Raw genomic sequence first — 17,952 nt, 5'->3', positions numbered from 1 at the left:
TTGGGCAATTCATTACTACGTTCATTAATTTAAGCAACTCTAAGTTCCAAACTTAATACCGGATTGCTAAGGAAATATTCACTTCTCTTCAAAGATGAGGGAGAAAAACCAATGAGTTTCTCTTCCAAAGCCTGTAGAGGTCTGTTTGCTTTGTTCAGACAACTTGCTATTTATCTGAATGGTCTGCAGACAGTAAAGTGACTCCCCCCAACTGAAGTCCCTTAAAGCTACCCCGAGGTATGTGGTTAACACATACAAACGTGCCTTAATTCACTTTGTTACATGAGTGAGCACCATTTTAGTGAGGTTTCAGAGTAACAAAGACTGTCTTTTAAAGCAAGCCTGGGTAAACAAAATCCACTTTAGACCCTGACACTAAAAAAGTATATATTTTCAAATTCCTTCAACTAGCGAAGGGATCATAGGCAGACACTTCTAGCCAAACGAAGGGTTCGTACATCATTGGAAAAGTGGAAAAGACATCACAGGCTAAGACAGAAATGTAATTAGCGTACAGGCTATTTAAATTTGGAGATCAAATTATGAGATTGAGTATAACTCATTAGCACCTTATGATGCCAAAGGATCTCGAAACGCATACGTGTGGGGCCCCATTCTCTCATTCTTTGGCTCCATAACTCCACCTAGGATTGCTAATAACACAAAAGGGCTTCAGTCACATCAGAGGGGAGTCACTAAAACAGGACCCCTGTTTCCTCTTCGGCTAACATCCAAGAAGGAGTTTAACACGTTGATGTATTTTTCCATAATTGGGCATGAATTATGACCATATATAACATGCTACCAGAACCTTAATGGTCCTATAAACATCGTATTGTTATGCTTATAGAAATGTTAAGTTATATCAAGAGATAACATTTACCTAAAATGATTTTTAAAGTACTAAATAGTCCCATGTGACAATTTTATTTCTCTTAAAATACTTTTTGTCACATTCAAAGAACAGACAAGGAAAGAAGAATCTACGGTGTTAGGGATACAAACTGGGTGTCCAGCAGTCTCAAGTAGAATCTCCTGCAGATAATTTTAGGGGAAAGTTCCAAGGATTCCAAGCTCCTGCCACGGCTGACTGTGGCTAAGCAGTCTTTGGTTCTCAGGCCATGTACAGAGGAGTTGAACGCAGGCATAGGTGGCCCATACTTTGAACTTGATACTTTCTGAAATCCCATCAACAGCATTTTCAGAAAGTGTCACCAGCAGCTGCTACTGCCAGAAGTGCTTTAAAAAAAAAAAAGGTTTTTTAGTAAAAAAAAAAAAAAAAAAAAACAACAACAACAAAAAACTAACATGAACTAAAAAACAGATTCCCCAAGTACATGGTATTATTAGGAATCCAATTCTACTCTTCTTTTATGCTGTATACATACCAATCAACTACTTGACATAAAAAGAACATATTCCCACTTAACAGAACCACATTGCTCTGTTGACATTTGCTTGTGTCCATTGATGGTGCTTTTAACGCTTCATTTAAGTGTCAAACTAGGTGACAGGCATTAAGCCTACAGACTATTCCGCATCACACCAGTGGCTGAAGAACACTTTCTGCAATTGTTTACCTTCTATACATTCTTCCCTAAATAATAAGATAAATTAATCAAACCAAAGAGATACTCCTTTTCGGCTCTAAGCCATGGACAGCTGTGAACACTACAGAGGCACTTCTCTCGGTGAAGGGACTCAGAAAGATATGCACAGTCAAGCTGTTCAAAATATTGTTATATGGGTGGAACAACATTGTCATAAGATGTTTAGAAGCCAAGTAAAATCTCAGAAGTAAGGGGATCTGTAGCAGCCTGTTTGGGCTGAAGGGAAATAGGACTGAGATCTCCCATGAAGCAAGCAACATGACACCTTCCAGTGTTAGAAATAGCCTTTGGATGGTTAAAAGAAAGAAAGAAAAAAAAAAAAAAAAGGCAGGGAGAGAGAGAAAGGCAAGGAAGTGGAGATCAAAGCTATCTCCCAGTACACTACAGATAATCTTTCCCTCTTCTTCAACAGCAAGATTGAAGGAAAGGGCTGAAGGTGGAGGGAAAAGGGGAAAAGGAAACCATGCTAATCCAGAATTGTACAGAAAGGAGGTGGTCTTTGATCTCCACAGGATGGCCACTATATTGGCTATGCATAAGCAGTTTCCAACCATCTGATCAACCAGGTATTAATGCTCAACCCTTCCATGATCAGTAACCATGAAGTGAGTCATCTGTGAACAGCAGTCAAGCAGAAGGCTCATCTACCACTAACTGACCGCCAGCCCATGTCCAGCCTACAGGGGCAGAGTGCCCCCAGGGGAAATGATTGTCTCTCTGCAGGCTCTTCCTTGATGAGTGCCAATTATTTGCCTTGGACTCTGAGCAAAATCTTTCTTTCAGTGTGCATGAATGAGAATGGCATTCATTTTCTAAAATACGACTTGGAATCTAGGTGCTTCAGCATCACCAGCAGTCACTCTTTTGACTTCTGTTCAGTCACCTCTTTTAAGCATGCCCCCAAGAAGGCACACATGATAAAGGTTCGTGTGAATTGGTTCAACTTAAAGAATTGATGGTCTTACTTGGTGATCTAAAAATGTGAAGACCATTTGCTTAATGGCAGGAAAAGAAATGCCTCCCTTCCAGATTTTCAAGTGTTTGGAACCATGGTCTATTTTAGGTGTATTTTTTGGAATGAGTTTTCACGTTAAAAAAAGAAAAATTATTGAACCATCATCTTTGCTTTTACATTTTTCATTTCTCTCTTTCAGCTAAGAGAGTACATGGTGGAATTTTTGGAATTCAGCTTGGTACAAATTCTTGCACTTCCCTATCTCTTAACCACTCCATGATGTAGTTTCCACAAATATAAAATAGGGATAAAGTAATATTTTATTAATAATAATACCTGTGAGGGGCGCCTGGGTGGCTCAGTAGGTTAAAGCTTCTGCCTTCAGCTTGGATGGTGATCCCAGGGTCCTGGGATGCAGTCCCTGGAGCTCTCTGCTCAGCAGGGAGCCTGCTTCCCTTCCTTGCTCTGTCTGCCTCTCTGCCTACTTGTGATCTGTCTGTTAATTAAATAAATAAAATCTTTAAAAAAATAATAATAGTACCTGTGTCATCGGGTCCTTATAAGTATTGATAAGATAAGGGTGAATGTTCAATAAATGATAACATGTCTTCAAAGCAACAGAACTAGTCATTGTAGACTTTCTTATGGTACCCCAAAGCTCAAACGCTTTCTCTTTTTTTTCTTTATTATTTCCTTCTTTCACTTCACTGGTCTCCTCTAACCAAAAGTGTTATGATGTAGAAGACAACTACTTAATTTTTCACTCCTCTTTATAAATCAAGGTAGTCAATATTCTAAAGTTTCATTAAACATGGCTTAAGAGAACTCTTCTTTGAATTTATCAAAGATTTAACTGTTTCAGATTTTTTTTTTAAATACAAAGTTTTCAGTTTTTTATGTAGTTGCTATATATGGAATATACATACTGACATCAAATTTTCAGAAATCCACTTCTCAGATTTGCTTTTCATCCTGTGTGTGGTCAGAGGGTGTGGTCAGAGGGTGTGGTCAGATATGGCTGCTCTGTCTGCTCCCGCTCCATTTCTTCCCATATTTTATTTTTTTTTAAGATTTTATTTATTTATTTGACAGACAGAGATCACAAGTAGGCAGAGAGAGAGAGAAGAAAAAGCAGGCTTCCCAATGAGCAGAGAGCCCGATGCAGGGCTCGATCGGGCTCTATCCCAGGACCCTGGGATCATGACCTGAGCCCAAGGCAGAGGCTTTTCCACTGAGCCATCCAGGCACCCCTATCCCCATATTTTAAAACTAGCTCACTTCTGAATCTATTTCTACTATACTTCTCTAGACGTCTGCTCTTGTTTCACTTTTTTTTTTTCTTTCTTATTATCAAATTTCTTCATTTATTCCACAGATTACCTTAGGTATAATTTTAAATTGGAGAGCAACTCCGATTTCCTTTTATTTTCCTATAAGAAATCAAGCCTCCAAGGCAATTACTCTTTGAAGAAGTAAACATTTTTAAAGGGTCCTGAAATTAACATAAGCATTACCTTAGCATCTTTTATTAACATGGATGACACATGAAGACTCAACCGTTTATAATCTTCACTGGCAAGCTGCCGTTCCATGTTTCCTCCCCATCATATCCCTGTTACCAGCATTTTTAATTTTAGACATCTACTCAATGTAAAATAAACAAATAACTGTCATTGTAGGTTTGAAATTTAGCATTCGACACCACTTTAGCTCACACAGGAACACTTCATTTGTCATAGTGAAGACTAAGGGAAAACTTCAGGTCAACTTTCTATTCCAGATTTTAACCATGAATATGTTAAGTGTTAAAGGGCTCATCATCAAGAAATAAGGATACTTAAGGATGTTACAGTATTCAGGTAAGCGTATTTAAATGCCAAAGAGTTTATTTAAAAAAACTAGTAAGAAATTGTTAGAATTAACCAAAGAATCTTGTGTGGAGGTTTTGGGTGGGAGAAGACCAGAGACCCAAGTAAGTGGCTCACATAATGAAAGTTATCTAAGAAATATCCATCTTCCCAAGAGAAAAAATCCTCCCCCCCAAAAAAAGAAGGAAGAAAGACAGCACTACAAATTTTTACTTTATGTGAAATTTGGATCCATCCTAAATTTGAACTGGAGGTCAATTACTTTTTCTCCTTAAAATGAGGTTTTAGAAAATGGAGTTGAGGAGAGAAAGTCTATCAGGAAAGAATGTTTAGAATCAGTCCCTGAGAGATCACACAGATTCTTTTTCTTCATTGCTACCCCAATTGCCCCCCTCCACCAAAAGTCTAGCTATCCACAGAAAAGAACACTCATATATCAAAACTCACTAGGGAAATCCACCTTTAAAAAAAGGTGTTTCTGAATATCCATTTTTTCCTAAAATCTGTTTTCTAGAATAATAAGAGTTGTAGCATTTGATTAAGTAAAAGGTTACAAAAAGCAAACACAAACTGAAGAAGAACATTTGATGTCAAGTATGATCACAACACATCAAAATGGAGTTTTGGGGTTTTTTGAAGAAAACTATAGGACTTTGTTAGGTTGGCATCCAGATTTAAAAAAGAAGAAGAAGAAGAAGAAAAGAAAGAGAAAACTGACAACCAATAGATACTTTTACAGGTTAAATCTTGTTGAAGGTATCTTACTCCTCAGTACACTTTGATTTATTTAAGCTTACCACATTTTTCTTAAGTACACTCCATTAACAAGTGATAGACTGTGATCTTAGGCTTGAGGCAAGATATGAAACACAATCTTTCAAGAACTTCATTCATTCCCGGTCCAGGTGTCTTGAGCACACCCAACTCTAGTTACTTATCTGAATTCTGTGAAGTCTTATTCAAATCAATAGTGTGGTTTTAGAACAGCACAGGGTAAGGAAATTGCCCCAGCCGCCCAGCAATTCAGCCTCCCAAGTTCAGATTCATGGCAGAAGTGAAAAACATCAGAGGAATGATAAAGTGTGGCAGGTTGAACCTCAGAAAGGCCCTCACAAGGAATGTCTCTGCCCTGCAACCTGGGAAAGGAAGCAGACAGACACCCCTGTGGGGAAAACTCAAGCTTATTAAAAATCATCAGTGACTTAAATGGAAAATTAAATTGGAAAAAAGCAAAGCCAGAAATCAGTTAAGCTCTAAGATCAGAAATGCCTCCTGTCTATTTCAACTACAAATCTCAGACACTAATTAATCAAATTATCAAATCTGAAAGGACCATACACATACACCCTTCCCCCACCCCCCGCCCCGGATATTTCTCCAAGTGAAGACAGAATTTGCACACTGACGCGACCAGCCTTCAGTGATACCCTATTAGTGTGACCCTATCTTTAATCTACAGACCTGATAAAATGTCCCAACATATACAAACTCAGCTCAAACAGTGACTAATGATCATTAATCCCCCTATCTTCAGTAATCTGCCCCTCCAGTCATTTATCACACTGACACCTCACTTTACACACGTGAATAAACTTTAACTGAGAAGGTGAATCAACAAAAAAATCTCAAAGGTATCTGAAGCTGTAAATTAAACTAGGGGGAGACTCGGCAAAGGGAGACAAATAGAGAGATCAGGTCTTAATGTTTCTGATTTGCATCCATGGCTGGGCTCGGGGTGGGGAAACTATTCAGTCCCTCAGACCTGCAAACTAAGAAAGGAAAAAAAACTACATTACAGAGAGGGGAAGCTGGAAGTAAGGAGAGTCAGTCCCAAAGAGTTGGTTTAATCTATTCCTCCGTTCCCTGCGAAATGTATGAAAACTTCAGTTTTCTGTTTTCTTCACAGGAATAACAATGTACTGAGGTTCTTAGTTTAGCTGCAAATGTTCCTTGTAGTCAGGAAGCATATTCAGTAGGCTAATTCTTTTAGGGATCTGTTATCGTTTAGCTGATGTGCGTTTTTTTTTTTTTCCATATTTCATTAACTTAAGTAAAATCTTTGGCCAAAATAGAAACCATACCCATGGACTGCAAAAAGCTAAAACCAACTTTTCAAAACTGTTTCATAATCACAAACATTGAGTGACTCTAAGTTATAGACCCTGATGCAACCTGAAGGTCAGTCAGTATTCGACTATAAGAAAATCCCCTGAGGTGCAGTGTGTGTGTGTGTGTGTGTGTGTGTGTGTGTGAAGGCCTGAAATTGGAGCCTTGATTGAAACCAGAATCTATCAAAAGCAAAGAAAGAAAAGTTGAGTCGTGGCTCACCCTTAGCAAAAGTTTCTTAGGGCCTTTGAAGAAAACTATAAGGATCTCATTGCAGCATCCTTCCAACACGTCATGTAGAGAGTTTCAGTACCATTTAATTAATCGCCAAAATCTTAAATTCAGCCTTGCCAAGGAAAATTCCCAGGCAACTAACTGTTCCCCTTCAGATAATTGCAGCTGCCTGTTTTCTTACTAAATCCAGCCAGGCAGAATGGCTAGTTGATATCCTACCGTAAGAAGGAGTTATTTCCTGAAGTTTCTTCGGAATCGAATTTAATTACAGACTTTGGTTACATAAAACAACTACTAATAACCCCTTGTACTCGGAAGAGGAGGGGCGAATGGCACGACCAGGTTCAGGAATCCTGGCGGGTCTCTGGGCCCCAAGTTCCCCGGGCGCACCTCTCCCTCTCCGAAGGAAGACTTAGCCGAAGGATGAAACTCCTTTTGGCTCATCCTAAGGCCCCAAGCTCACCGCCAGCCGCTGCCTCCTCCCACCCGCGAGCTCAGACCGTGCGTTTGCCCGGAGTGATCTGGGCGTGCCCTGAACTTGGCAAAAGGCCGAGGTCCGCGACGAGGCTTAGGGGTCTTGGGGGATGGGGGGAAAAGGACCGACCCAAAGTGCAAACTAAGAACCTTTTTGCCTAAAACTCCTTACACGGATCCAACCCCTCCAGCCTCAGAAGGGAGAGGTCGCAGAAAACGCAGTTCGGGGAGGTTGATTCCGAAAAGTGGGGAGGGGCGTGCAAGGGAGATGAAGGGTGAATGAAGAAAGACGACGCGACGTTACCTGAACAGAGACATATTAATCCAAAGAGGTAAAAGTGAGCAGGCTCCGCGATCATTGTCCTCGGGTGGATCCTGCATACAGTCTCATGCCAAGAAGAGGGAGTAGAAATGGGGTGCCCGAATTTATGAAGCCACACACCACACACACTACACACAAAGGCTTAATATAAGCAACGTGGGTCAATCCGCCAAGAGTTTTCAGGGCAATTACTTGTCGACCTTTCCGGCCGCTTGTCAATACCTCAGAGCCCTTTGCAGACTAAGAATTCCAAGGTTTGCCTCCTTTGGCTCCGGGGTTTCCGAGGAGGCTCGGCCACTTCCAAGAACCATCCAAAGCGAACAACAAAGAGCCGAGGCAGAAGAGCAGTTGTGCGGTTTCCTGCCTCCGGGTCTCGCCGAGCCTCCCGGCGTGCGCCCCCACACTGTGCGCCCGAGCGCCGCGGCGAGGGCAGGCGCGGCAGCGGCAAACTTGGGGTGTGAGAACTGCTTAGGGAGGGCCAAAAAAAGTGCTTCTCTGTCCACAGTCTAGCCCAGTCAACAGCTGGCCACCAGCGGCGGCGAGGAAGGCAGCCAAGGCAGCGGCAGCAGCTCCGGAGGACCGGCAAAGGGTGCTGGGGGTGTGCCGGGGTGACTCCGCGCGCTGCGGCCGAACGAGGGGGCGGTGCGGCGACAGTGGTTGCCCGAGCCGGCCCTTGTTCCCATCACTTGGGGGATGCGGAGGGCACTGGGGACAGCAGCAGGTCCGCGGACAGACGCGCGCCTCCCCGGTGCCCCCAGCCCCGCGCAGCGCTCACCATCGCCCCGGGTCCCTCGCTCGCCGGGGCGCGCGCTCAGGGCACCCCGGACTCTCCGCGGCCGGGACGCTGGAGCCCAAACTTCCTGAGGATAGCTGCCCGCAGCCCTGGCTCGCGGTAGCCGTGGAGAGGCAGCTCCTAGACCTCCCCTGGGTGGCGGAGAGGGGCGAGGAGGATGCTGCGGCGGGTGGGAGCGACGGCCGCCGCTGCTCACCCGAGCTCCGCCGGGATCAGCAGCGTCTGAAGTTTCTGCTCTCACGCTGCCGCTTCTCTGGCTCAACCGCTTGTGGGTTTCCCCACCGTCCCCGCGGCTCCCAGTTTCCTCCCTCTCCTCCCGGGCCCGCGAATACTTAAAGGGACCGCGCAGTCCTTTCCGCGCTTCACTCTACCCTCTCCAGACGCTGGTCTGGCAAGTTCTGCTCGTTAATATTTCCATCCGCCAGCCGGGGTGCCCGACTGCGCCCTCAGGTGAGACTCAAACTGCTCAGTGTCAGAAATCCAAACGAATGGGAACTTGCCCCGTTCCTCTGGCTACCCCTGGCTCCCCTGCACCTTTCTCCAAATGGAACCTCCCAGCCAAAGACTTCAAAAATCCTCCTGGTCCAGTTTAACCTCTTCTTTACCGCTTCCAAGAGTTGGAATCAACTCTCCAAAAACTCTACCCTACATGACTCCACATTCCCATTTTTGTTTTTAATCAAATGTGGCCCAACAAGCCTGTAGGACGGAGATAGAGTGATGACTATCTACACGATGTTAACGATCACTCTCCATTGCATAATAGATGGGCATTCTCTTTCAAAAATCACGCTCTTTTAAACTGCATTTGTTGACAGTCCTGTAGACAGTCTATCCAACTGGAAGGGCGCAGGAGTGAGCCGTGGGCTCTTTCTGTGTCACCAAGAGCCCCTTCTTCAACTTCACTGACTCTAGGTATTAGAATGTTAACAATGGGGAAGTAATTCTGAAATAGGGACAAGTGCAAAAAACAAACAAACAAACAAAAACAAACAAACACAAAACCTTGCCGATCCCAAAGTTTGTATAAGAGAAGCCGTTCAGCATTTTCTAAATCAGAGGGCCTGGCCTTTAATACCCCATAGACCCTCCCTGAAACCCCAACCTACCAGTTACTCTTTCTGTTATCATGCCAAATCTGTTTTCTCTTCTCAAAAAAATAGAGACGCTTGAGATATTAACAAATATTAACAAACCACACCCAAAGCAAACCAAACCTGGCATATCTGAGGAGCAATCTTGCTTCATTCACTGCTTTTTTCTTTCTATTAAGTGAGACTCCGTGTCTTTATAACACCTGAGACATGGCAAGTGCCCCAAGAATGGTAAATACTGCTATTTAGAACTACTCTTTCAAATAGATTATTACCTACAAAATTATGTACAATAACTTCAAAATTGTTATTTGGTATCTATCTGAATGCACCAGCCCTGTTTTCAGCAGTTGTCTCTGGAGAGGACAAATGCATGCTAGATTTTGGGGGGGGGGGGGGGGGATGAATTGGCTCTTTATGCTGTTCCACTTTTCTACTTTTTTTTTTTTATGTGAGCACATGAATTACCTAACGAAAGATAAAATTTTAAAAGCAAACCATACATTCATTTTGGTGGTTGTTGGTACAACCAATGACCGTAAAACAACATTCTGTAGAAAGAAACTCTGGTTAATAGCGCCTATCTCTGAAAGTGAAAGATAGTTTAATCCTGGGAAAGCTGAGTGAAAATTCAGTAAACAGGCTGGAGATAAGAATTCAAAGACTCCAACCAAAATCTTTTCAGCAATAAAAACAAGAATGTGCAGTAACTGTTGGAAAACATACATCGATTTGGTCTTTGTGAAAGGATATTTAGTGAGAAACATAGAATATATCTTTTTCTTCCCTGGGATAAAACATGCTTGTAAGATAAGCTTACCCACTAACAGAAAATAAATAAGGTAAAGCATGGTACTTGAGAAAGAGAGAGGAGAAAATCCTCCAAATCCTCATATCATCTGAGTGCATTTTAAATAAAGATTTTGAACATCCACGTAGTAAAATGTGTATATTTTTAAATGTAAACTGGAATATGTATGAGAATCCCTACTGCGTTTTTTTCCAAAGTGGATCTCCTGGTCCCTAGAAGTTTGCTAAAATTTTTCAAGCTCTCCTTCACTGATCTCATTATCATTGAATGGAAACCATATGAATACTTCTTTTAATCAATCCTTTTATTTTTCAACCTCAGTTAGCAACAATCCCCCCCCCCACACACACACCCATGTCCTCTGTCTTATATATATTATATTACCTAGGAGTCAGCAAAAAGAATCCTTAAGGAGTTAACTTTTGACCAATCCCTGATGAGGACCATCATCAAAAACCCAAATGCTGGCCTTTCTTCTTCCTGTATCTCAAGCACAGTGTACTTTTCTGCCAATTATATCAGTAAGGGTGGCACCTGAAGACAAGAATTTGTAGTCAGAAGGTATTAGGGATCTATGACAAGTGAAACTCAGTGTTCCTGAGAACTTTTGCAATGCCTTCCTTCCACTCATTTACTGATTCTTACCAGTGAGAACAAACATTTTATAAATCTCATCTATGTGCGAGAACCAGTAAAGGGCTCCACAGAGACAAGATGCAAAGAGAAACTCCATCACCAGGCCCTCAGAGCTCTTACGATAGCAAGACACACAAGTCCCAGAGTGGAACCGATCAGAAGAAGTAGAAAAACCGCACATTAAAACCACACGTTAAATGATAGTTCAATCCTTCCTGGAGATGAACGAATCATAACAACTTGTCCTTTCCGCATCTACTCCTGGAGATTAAATGACTAGTAGGATACATAAAATGTTCATGTTCGGTGAGTGTATCTGACCACACATGCAAGTGTGAGTGTGTACACGTGGATGTGATGTCTACTTAGGTCTGCAGGCAGCTCTGACTCGTGCAACAGAACTCTGACAAAGAACAAAGGAAGGAGAAAATGTCCTAACTTGCACTCAGAAACAATTCTGATCACTATAATCTGAATGAGTCGCAAATTCTAAAGTTCCATTTAGAAAATTCTGATCTCATTTGAAGCTTATGAAATTCAGGATCCCTGAAATGTCTCCTTGAGAATTTTGAGGAAACCCAAAAATAATACACTCAAATAGTTCTGGAATGGGGCTTCTTTGACAGGAAAGATTCTGGAGCTGTGATAATCTCTTTGGTTGGTCTGATCTGAGTTTATCTCTCATGGGGGTAGTTACAGGAACTCAGGAAATAACAGAACTCCCAGAGTCCCTCCAGGGATCCCAGATATCACCTACCCACATCAGGAGGAGCAGAAAAGAGTTCCTAAGGAAACTACAAACCAGAACATTGCTCTCTATTCACCTCTTAAGAAGAAGCCTTAGAATCAGATTATGCCTGGGTCTGAGATACGGTCAAAAGTTCCAGAAGATCTGGTAAGAAGCAGCATAAGTACACACAGTAAACACAAAGGCTATGCTTCGTATTCCAAGATACTATCCCTTAGGGTACAACCGCTAGCTTAGCAATTTTTACATGAAACTGCTGAATAATCTGTGAAATCTTTGGTATGTAAATTAATGAACTAGGCTGAATATTTGAATAATTTCAAATCTGAATATTTTTTCTAAGTTTGGATATATAAGAGAAGGTCCATTCGGAGATAAGTGGGTAGATCAGTGGGTGGTCAAGTTAAGTGACCAATTTTTGATATCAGCTCAGACCTGGATCTCAAGGTCATGAGTTCTAGCCTAGTGCTGGGCTCCACACTGAGTATGAAGCGTACTTTAAAAAAAGAGAGAGAGAGAGAGAAGTTCCATTCAATAAAGTGACCTAACATATCTGTTGGAAACATTGACTGTCTTAAGAAATGGTGTCTTTTCAGTAAACATTTACTAAACATTGCTCATTGTCTGCTACGCTGCTCTAATCCTTCATTCCTAATAATTAAGAACCTCAGCTTTCCTCATTAAACTGTATATGGTCATTCCTTTGGGGGGAAAGTTATTTTTTGTTTAAATGAGGAATACAGTATTGCTTACAGATTCTAACTGCCTTATGTGATAGCAACAAAAGACATATGCAATAAATCACATGTGGTGGGGTATAGGTTTAACACACAATGGCAGTTCAAGGAAGAGAGAAATAATTTAGGGTCAGGGTAGTTAAAAAAAAGACAGAAAGAAAGAAAAGACTGGTAGGTAGGATTTTTAAATATGCATAACTTTTTTCAAGAAAGATTAAAATTTACCTTAATGTTTTCTTTAAAGTGTACGTAGGGCCCATTTTAACATTACTTTTGCTTGTTTGCTTCTCTGCCTTTTAGAATGTGTAATTATTGGCCCCAAACCAGGAACCATAGGGAGAAGAGATTTCCTGGGTGATCTGTCTTCACTTACTTAAAGACTTAAGGCACTGTCACCTGGGCCAATTTCTTCACTACAGGAAAGAGTGAGATAGAACTCCATTAGCCTCGCTGTCTCTAAAGCTCATTAAAAAATAGCAAGTATGATGCACGCAAGCTTCTGTGGAATTACTGTAAATGTGTTTGCCTTTTAGCATCTCAGCATCCTGGGGACACTGGAGCTAGGTGCTTTATTGCTAAGTCTTTTTGATAGAACCTGGGACCTTCACTATTAGCTACATAGGTCTCGCTAGAATTTACTCCTCTAATGTGAACAATTTGTTTTTGAAGATGAGGGAGAGGATACTGGGAAGTAGCTTTGATTGAGGTCAACATTTTGGGGACTTTACAGACATTATCTTGATCTAATTCTCATCATGTGATGTGGTACATCATGAGAGGTGATCGTGTGATCACGTCTTCTGTGAGGTATTATTATCCTCACTTAGAGATGAGGTTGAGATATTAAATCATTAACTGAAGGTTCTGGGTTCTGGGAGTCATGGATTTTCTATTTAAACCCAGTTGGTTTTGAACCAGAGCACCTGGTGGTGGTGGGTGGGGCGGTGGTGGTGGTGGAGAGTTTCAAGGTAGGACAGGCTTGGGAGACTTTGAAGTCAACACATTTAAGGATTTCCCAAAGCCTTTAATATGCAAATGATTGTTGAGTCCCCAAGGGAAGGGCATTGGAGAAGCCCGGTGTTTCTCATGATCACTGCCCCTCTACCCCACTCTACTACAATAGTAATATCTCTAATGTTCCACATCTGAGGATTAAGATTTTCAGCCTTCCCTGGCTAAGATGCCTATGTTACTTTTGTGTGGAAAATGTATTTGTCTTGAAATGAGCAACGCAGTATTCCTCCCTGAGAAAGGCTGTAAGTGTGAGTAACTGCCCTTCCAGGCCACACTTCAAAGCCCAGCCAGAGGGGTCCTGTTGAAACCTGAGTCAAACCCTGTCTCTCTTCTGCTCCAAAACTTCCAGTGGTTTCCCATCTCACTCGGAATGAGAGGTCACTCTTCTCTGACTGCGTCTCCTTCCCCACTTACTTGCTAGTGCTCATTTTGCTTCCTTGCAAGGGCCTCTGTGCTATTCTAGAATGTTCTCTTAGGTAATGACCTGCCCCAAATATTCTGTTCTTCATCTGGCTTGAGTCCTTACTTCCATAAATCCACCCAACTACTTTTTCCTCTCTCAGGTTTTAATAAAATCAAATGTGCTCGGAAGATCTTTTTCTTTTCTTTTCTTTTTTTTAGAGAATTTATTTATTTATTTGGCAGACAAAGATCACAAGTAGGCAGAGAGGCAGGCAGAGAGAGAAGGAGAAGCAGGCTCCCCGCTGAGCAGAGAGCCCAATGCGGGACTCAATCCCAGGAACCTGGGATCATGACCCGAGCCCGAGCCCAAGGCAGCGGCTTAACCCACTGAGCCACCTAGGTGCCCCTCAGAGGATCTTTTTCTGACCACCAATGATAAAATTACATCTTTACACAGTACTTTTCATTTCCATTTCATGCTTCATTTTTTGGTTTTGTTCTGTTTTTCTCACAGAGCACTTATCCCATCTAGGATACTACATATTTCTCTCTTTTTAAAAATGTCTTTATTTTAAATTTTCTTTATTATAAAATCTTTAAGATTTTATTTATTTATTTGACAGAGAGAGAACACAAGAAGGGAGAACAGCAGGCAGAGGGAGAGAGGGAGAAGCAGGCCTACTGCAGAGCAGGGAGGCTGATGCAGGGCTTGATTCCAGGACTGCAGGATCATGACCTGAGTGGACAGAACGAAGGGAGATGCTTAACCAACTGAGCCACCCAGGCAGCCCTAGGTTACTACATATATTTTTTTATTTGTGGGTTGAAGGCTTCGTTCCTCTTAAAATATGGTATGAAGCAAGAAATTCTTGACTGTTTTATTCACCTTTTATATGTCCAGCATCAACAGAGCCTGGAACTCAAATATTTGTTGAATGAATGAATAAATGAATGGATGGGTCATTTTTCGTGGTTAATATATCTTTTGGGGAAAATGCCTCTTTAAAGAACCTATTTCTGTAGCTTTACATTATATTTTCTCTAATATGTAATCCCATTTTTATTTAATCATTAACTTTTCATAACTGAGAAAACTGAAGTCTAAAGAAACGGAGTTTCCCCAGAATATTCCTTTAGTCGTACTTTTATTCAAAACCAGAACGCAGTCCTTTAAGTCAATAGACGGGCGCCTCAGTGGCACAGTAAGTTAAGTGGCATTCCCTTGGTTTCTGTTCAGGTCTTCGCTTCAGGGCCCTGATCTTGGGGTCAGGCTCTGTGCTCAGCACAAAGTCTGCTTAAGACTCTCTCTCCTTCTGCCCCTCCCTGCTCGCTCTCACTCTCTTCCTCAAGTAAATAAATTTAATACATCGCTAGAGATCTCTTTCCACCGAAATAGGTTAATGAGAAATTCTTTGACCAGGGGATCCTGGGTGGCTCCGTTGTTAAGGGTCCGCCTTCAGCTGAGGTCATGATCCTGGGGTCCTGGGATTGAGCCCACATCGATCCCTGCTTGGCGGGAGCCTGCTTCTCCCTCTCTCACTCCCCCTGCTTGTGTTCTCTGTCTCTCTGTCTGTCAAATAAATAAAATCTTAAAAAAAAAATTCTTGGGGCACCTGGGTGGCTCAGTGGGTTAAAGCCACTGCCTTTGGCTCAGGTCATGATCCCGGGGTACTGGGATCCAGCCCCGGCATCAGGCTCTCTGCTCGGCAGAGAGCCAGCTTCCTCCTCTCTCTCTGTCTGCCTCTCTGCCTACTTGTGATCTCTGTCTGTCAAATAAATAAATAAAATCTTAAAAAAAAAATTCTTGGACCAGATTTTCTACCTTTAGAATACTTTCATCAGTAGATACAATGCAGTACAATACATATTGTATTATTCTACATTATATAGTAATGTAGAATTTTTTGTATTTCTGACTTATCTTCAGGAATGCAGGAACTATGGCTTTTAAAAAAAACTTCAGCTCCTAATATCATAAACTAATAACACCTAACATTTATATAGCACTATATGCTAGAGGTACTATTCTAAGTATTTTATACATTCCAACTCATTAATATACTCTGAATCCTCAGAAATACATTATTTGATCAGTGACTATTATTGTCCTATTTTATACATGAAGAGATGGAGGACGTTCAGCTAATACGAAGCCAAATACATATTTGAACCTTGACTACTTGAATTTATCACCACACCAGACTTTGAGGTACAAATAAAAGCTGTTATCTCATGTTATTCTTACAGATTTGGTTCTAGCTGGAGAAAGCTATCAATATATAAGTTTTCTTTCGTTTGTTTTGAGATCTACTTTCATTTTGGGAATAAGTACAAGAAAGTGACTCTGAAGTATATGCATCTGTAGTTCTATTTCTGTACGGAATTTAGATATTTAAATCTTTTTTATTTTTTGTAAGAAATATACAAAGGGGTTTTTTGTTTCTCTTAACTCTGATAAAAAGGCACGGAAAAATATATAGTACAAGTTCTTTAAGAACTTCAAAGTATATTCAAAAACATAAAGATGAATGTATATTTATATCTTATCATAGAATCTTGCTATCTTTTTGGTTCTTCCAGATATATCTGGTACAAAGCATATACTATACTAATCATGAATTAAAATTCTCTTAAATTGGGATCATAGTTAACAGCTGCACAGCTGAATGAAACACTCTATAGGCCCACAATCTGAACACGAACTGACTATTTTGTAAGTAATTTACATTATATTTAATTCTGCAGATGTGTTTTACAAAACTATTTAAAGTTTTTGGTTTTTCATTGCTTTTAAAAAATCCTTTCAAGAAATATTTAGAAGATTGAGGTACATATGTTTGGATTTATGGCTCATTTTGTACATTTATTATGTTTAGCCCCACCTGCTGCTTTGTTTACTCTGAATACAGTTTTACATAGGTTTTAATGGTTATTTTAATCAGTTCATTAATGAAATATCATGTTGATTTAAAAAACACCTTGAAATTCTATAGAGTTTCCTACTTAGAGGTTATTTTCTAGGTCAGTAAATTAAAAGTAGGCCTCCATATTTAATATTATACTAAGCAGAAGGAAAAAAGTATCTAACTTTATCATAAATACTACTACTAATAATAACATTAATAATAAGGCACTCATTAAATTGTACTATTATACATCATTTAGAAAGTTTTATGTTATTTATTTTACAGCCTGTTAATGTATTTCTCTCTTAGGGCTTATGGAAAAATGACTTCTCATTTGAAAAGCTAAGTAGGGGCTTTGGGATTGAATAGCTGCCTGGTGTGATTGAGGCCTAGGATTCTAAATCTCGAGGTGCTCATTCTTGTGGATAAATACTGAATCCATATCCCACAATTGTCGGTGAGAAAAAAAATCTGCTGTTGAAATTGACATGAAATGTAAACCTACTGTCTTAACAACAAGGATAATTATATATTTTCCCAAGAGTTTAATCACCTCCTCTCTAGTGCCCTGGCCGCATTCCAACAACATCATCCAATTCCATTATTCTAACTAAAAGTCTTTGTTGATTTGATCTAATCACATCTTCTCAATTTCCTATCACTATATAGTACTTAAAAGCCTTATTACACCTAGCAGGTAGAATTTCAGTGGTACAGTACATATCTTGTTGCATTTATGTATCGTATCAGTATCTTTGAAACAAAACAGATGTTTGCGGAAGTCAGTAAAACCATCTTACCAAAAAAATATCATATAAAAATTATTTAAAGATTTCTAAACTTTAATTTTTACTTTCAATGTTGCAACTACAGAGTAAAAAATTATTTTTAGAATTTAGCTTTTCAATGTTTTGCCACAAATATTCTTAGATTACATACTAAAAGTAACATGATTTACATCTGTATATTCAGATGCTAATTTGTTCTAATGAGATTTCATTTAATTTTCTTCAAAATATAAGAGTAATATATTTTTAGAACATTTGAAAAATGTCCCCCTAAAACCCAAACTTACAGTAATTTACTCAGAAATCAAATATCATCACATATGCTGTCAACATTTTATTGTTGGTCTTTTTTTTCCCTTTTCTTTACTCTGTATGTAGAGACTTTTCTTCTTACAATATGGAATAGTACCTTAAAAACTGCTATGTAACCTACTTTTTCACTCAACAGTATGTC

The 17,952-nt window shown here is 40.4% G+C and overlaps 1 protein-coding gene across 5 annotated transcripts in view; it reads right to left on the bottom strand.

The window, feature by feature from the left end:
* Positions 1-17,952, bottom strand: part of ROBO1 (roundabout guidance receptor 1) — a 1,177,330-nt gene that overhangs the window by 409,423 nt on the left and 749,955 nt on the right. The window contains exon 1 of one of the 5 annotated variants that reach the window (XM_059164443.1): positions 7,552-8,650. The exons of the other annotated variants lie outside the window; for them this stretch is intronic. Coding sequence (XP_059020426.1) covers positions 7,552-7,606 — 55 coding nt within the window. The 5' untranslated portion in view covers positions 7,607-8,650. Of the gene's footprint in view, positions 1-7,551; positions 8,651-17,952 lie in introns of those variants that run through there. 5 annotated transcript variants of the gene reach the window in all.

Source organism: Mustela lutreola, chromosome 2 (genome assembly GCF_030435805.1).
Source record: "Mustela lutreola isolate mMusLut2 chromosome 2, mMusLut2.pri, whole genome shotgun sequence".
NCBI lineage: Eukaryota > Metazoa > Chordata > Mammalia > Carnivora > Mustelidae > Mustela > Mustela lutreola.
The sequence above is the reverse complement of the archived record's forward strand: the minus strand, read 5'-3'. Positions and strand labels throughout refer to the sequence as shown.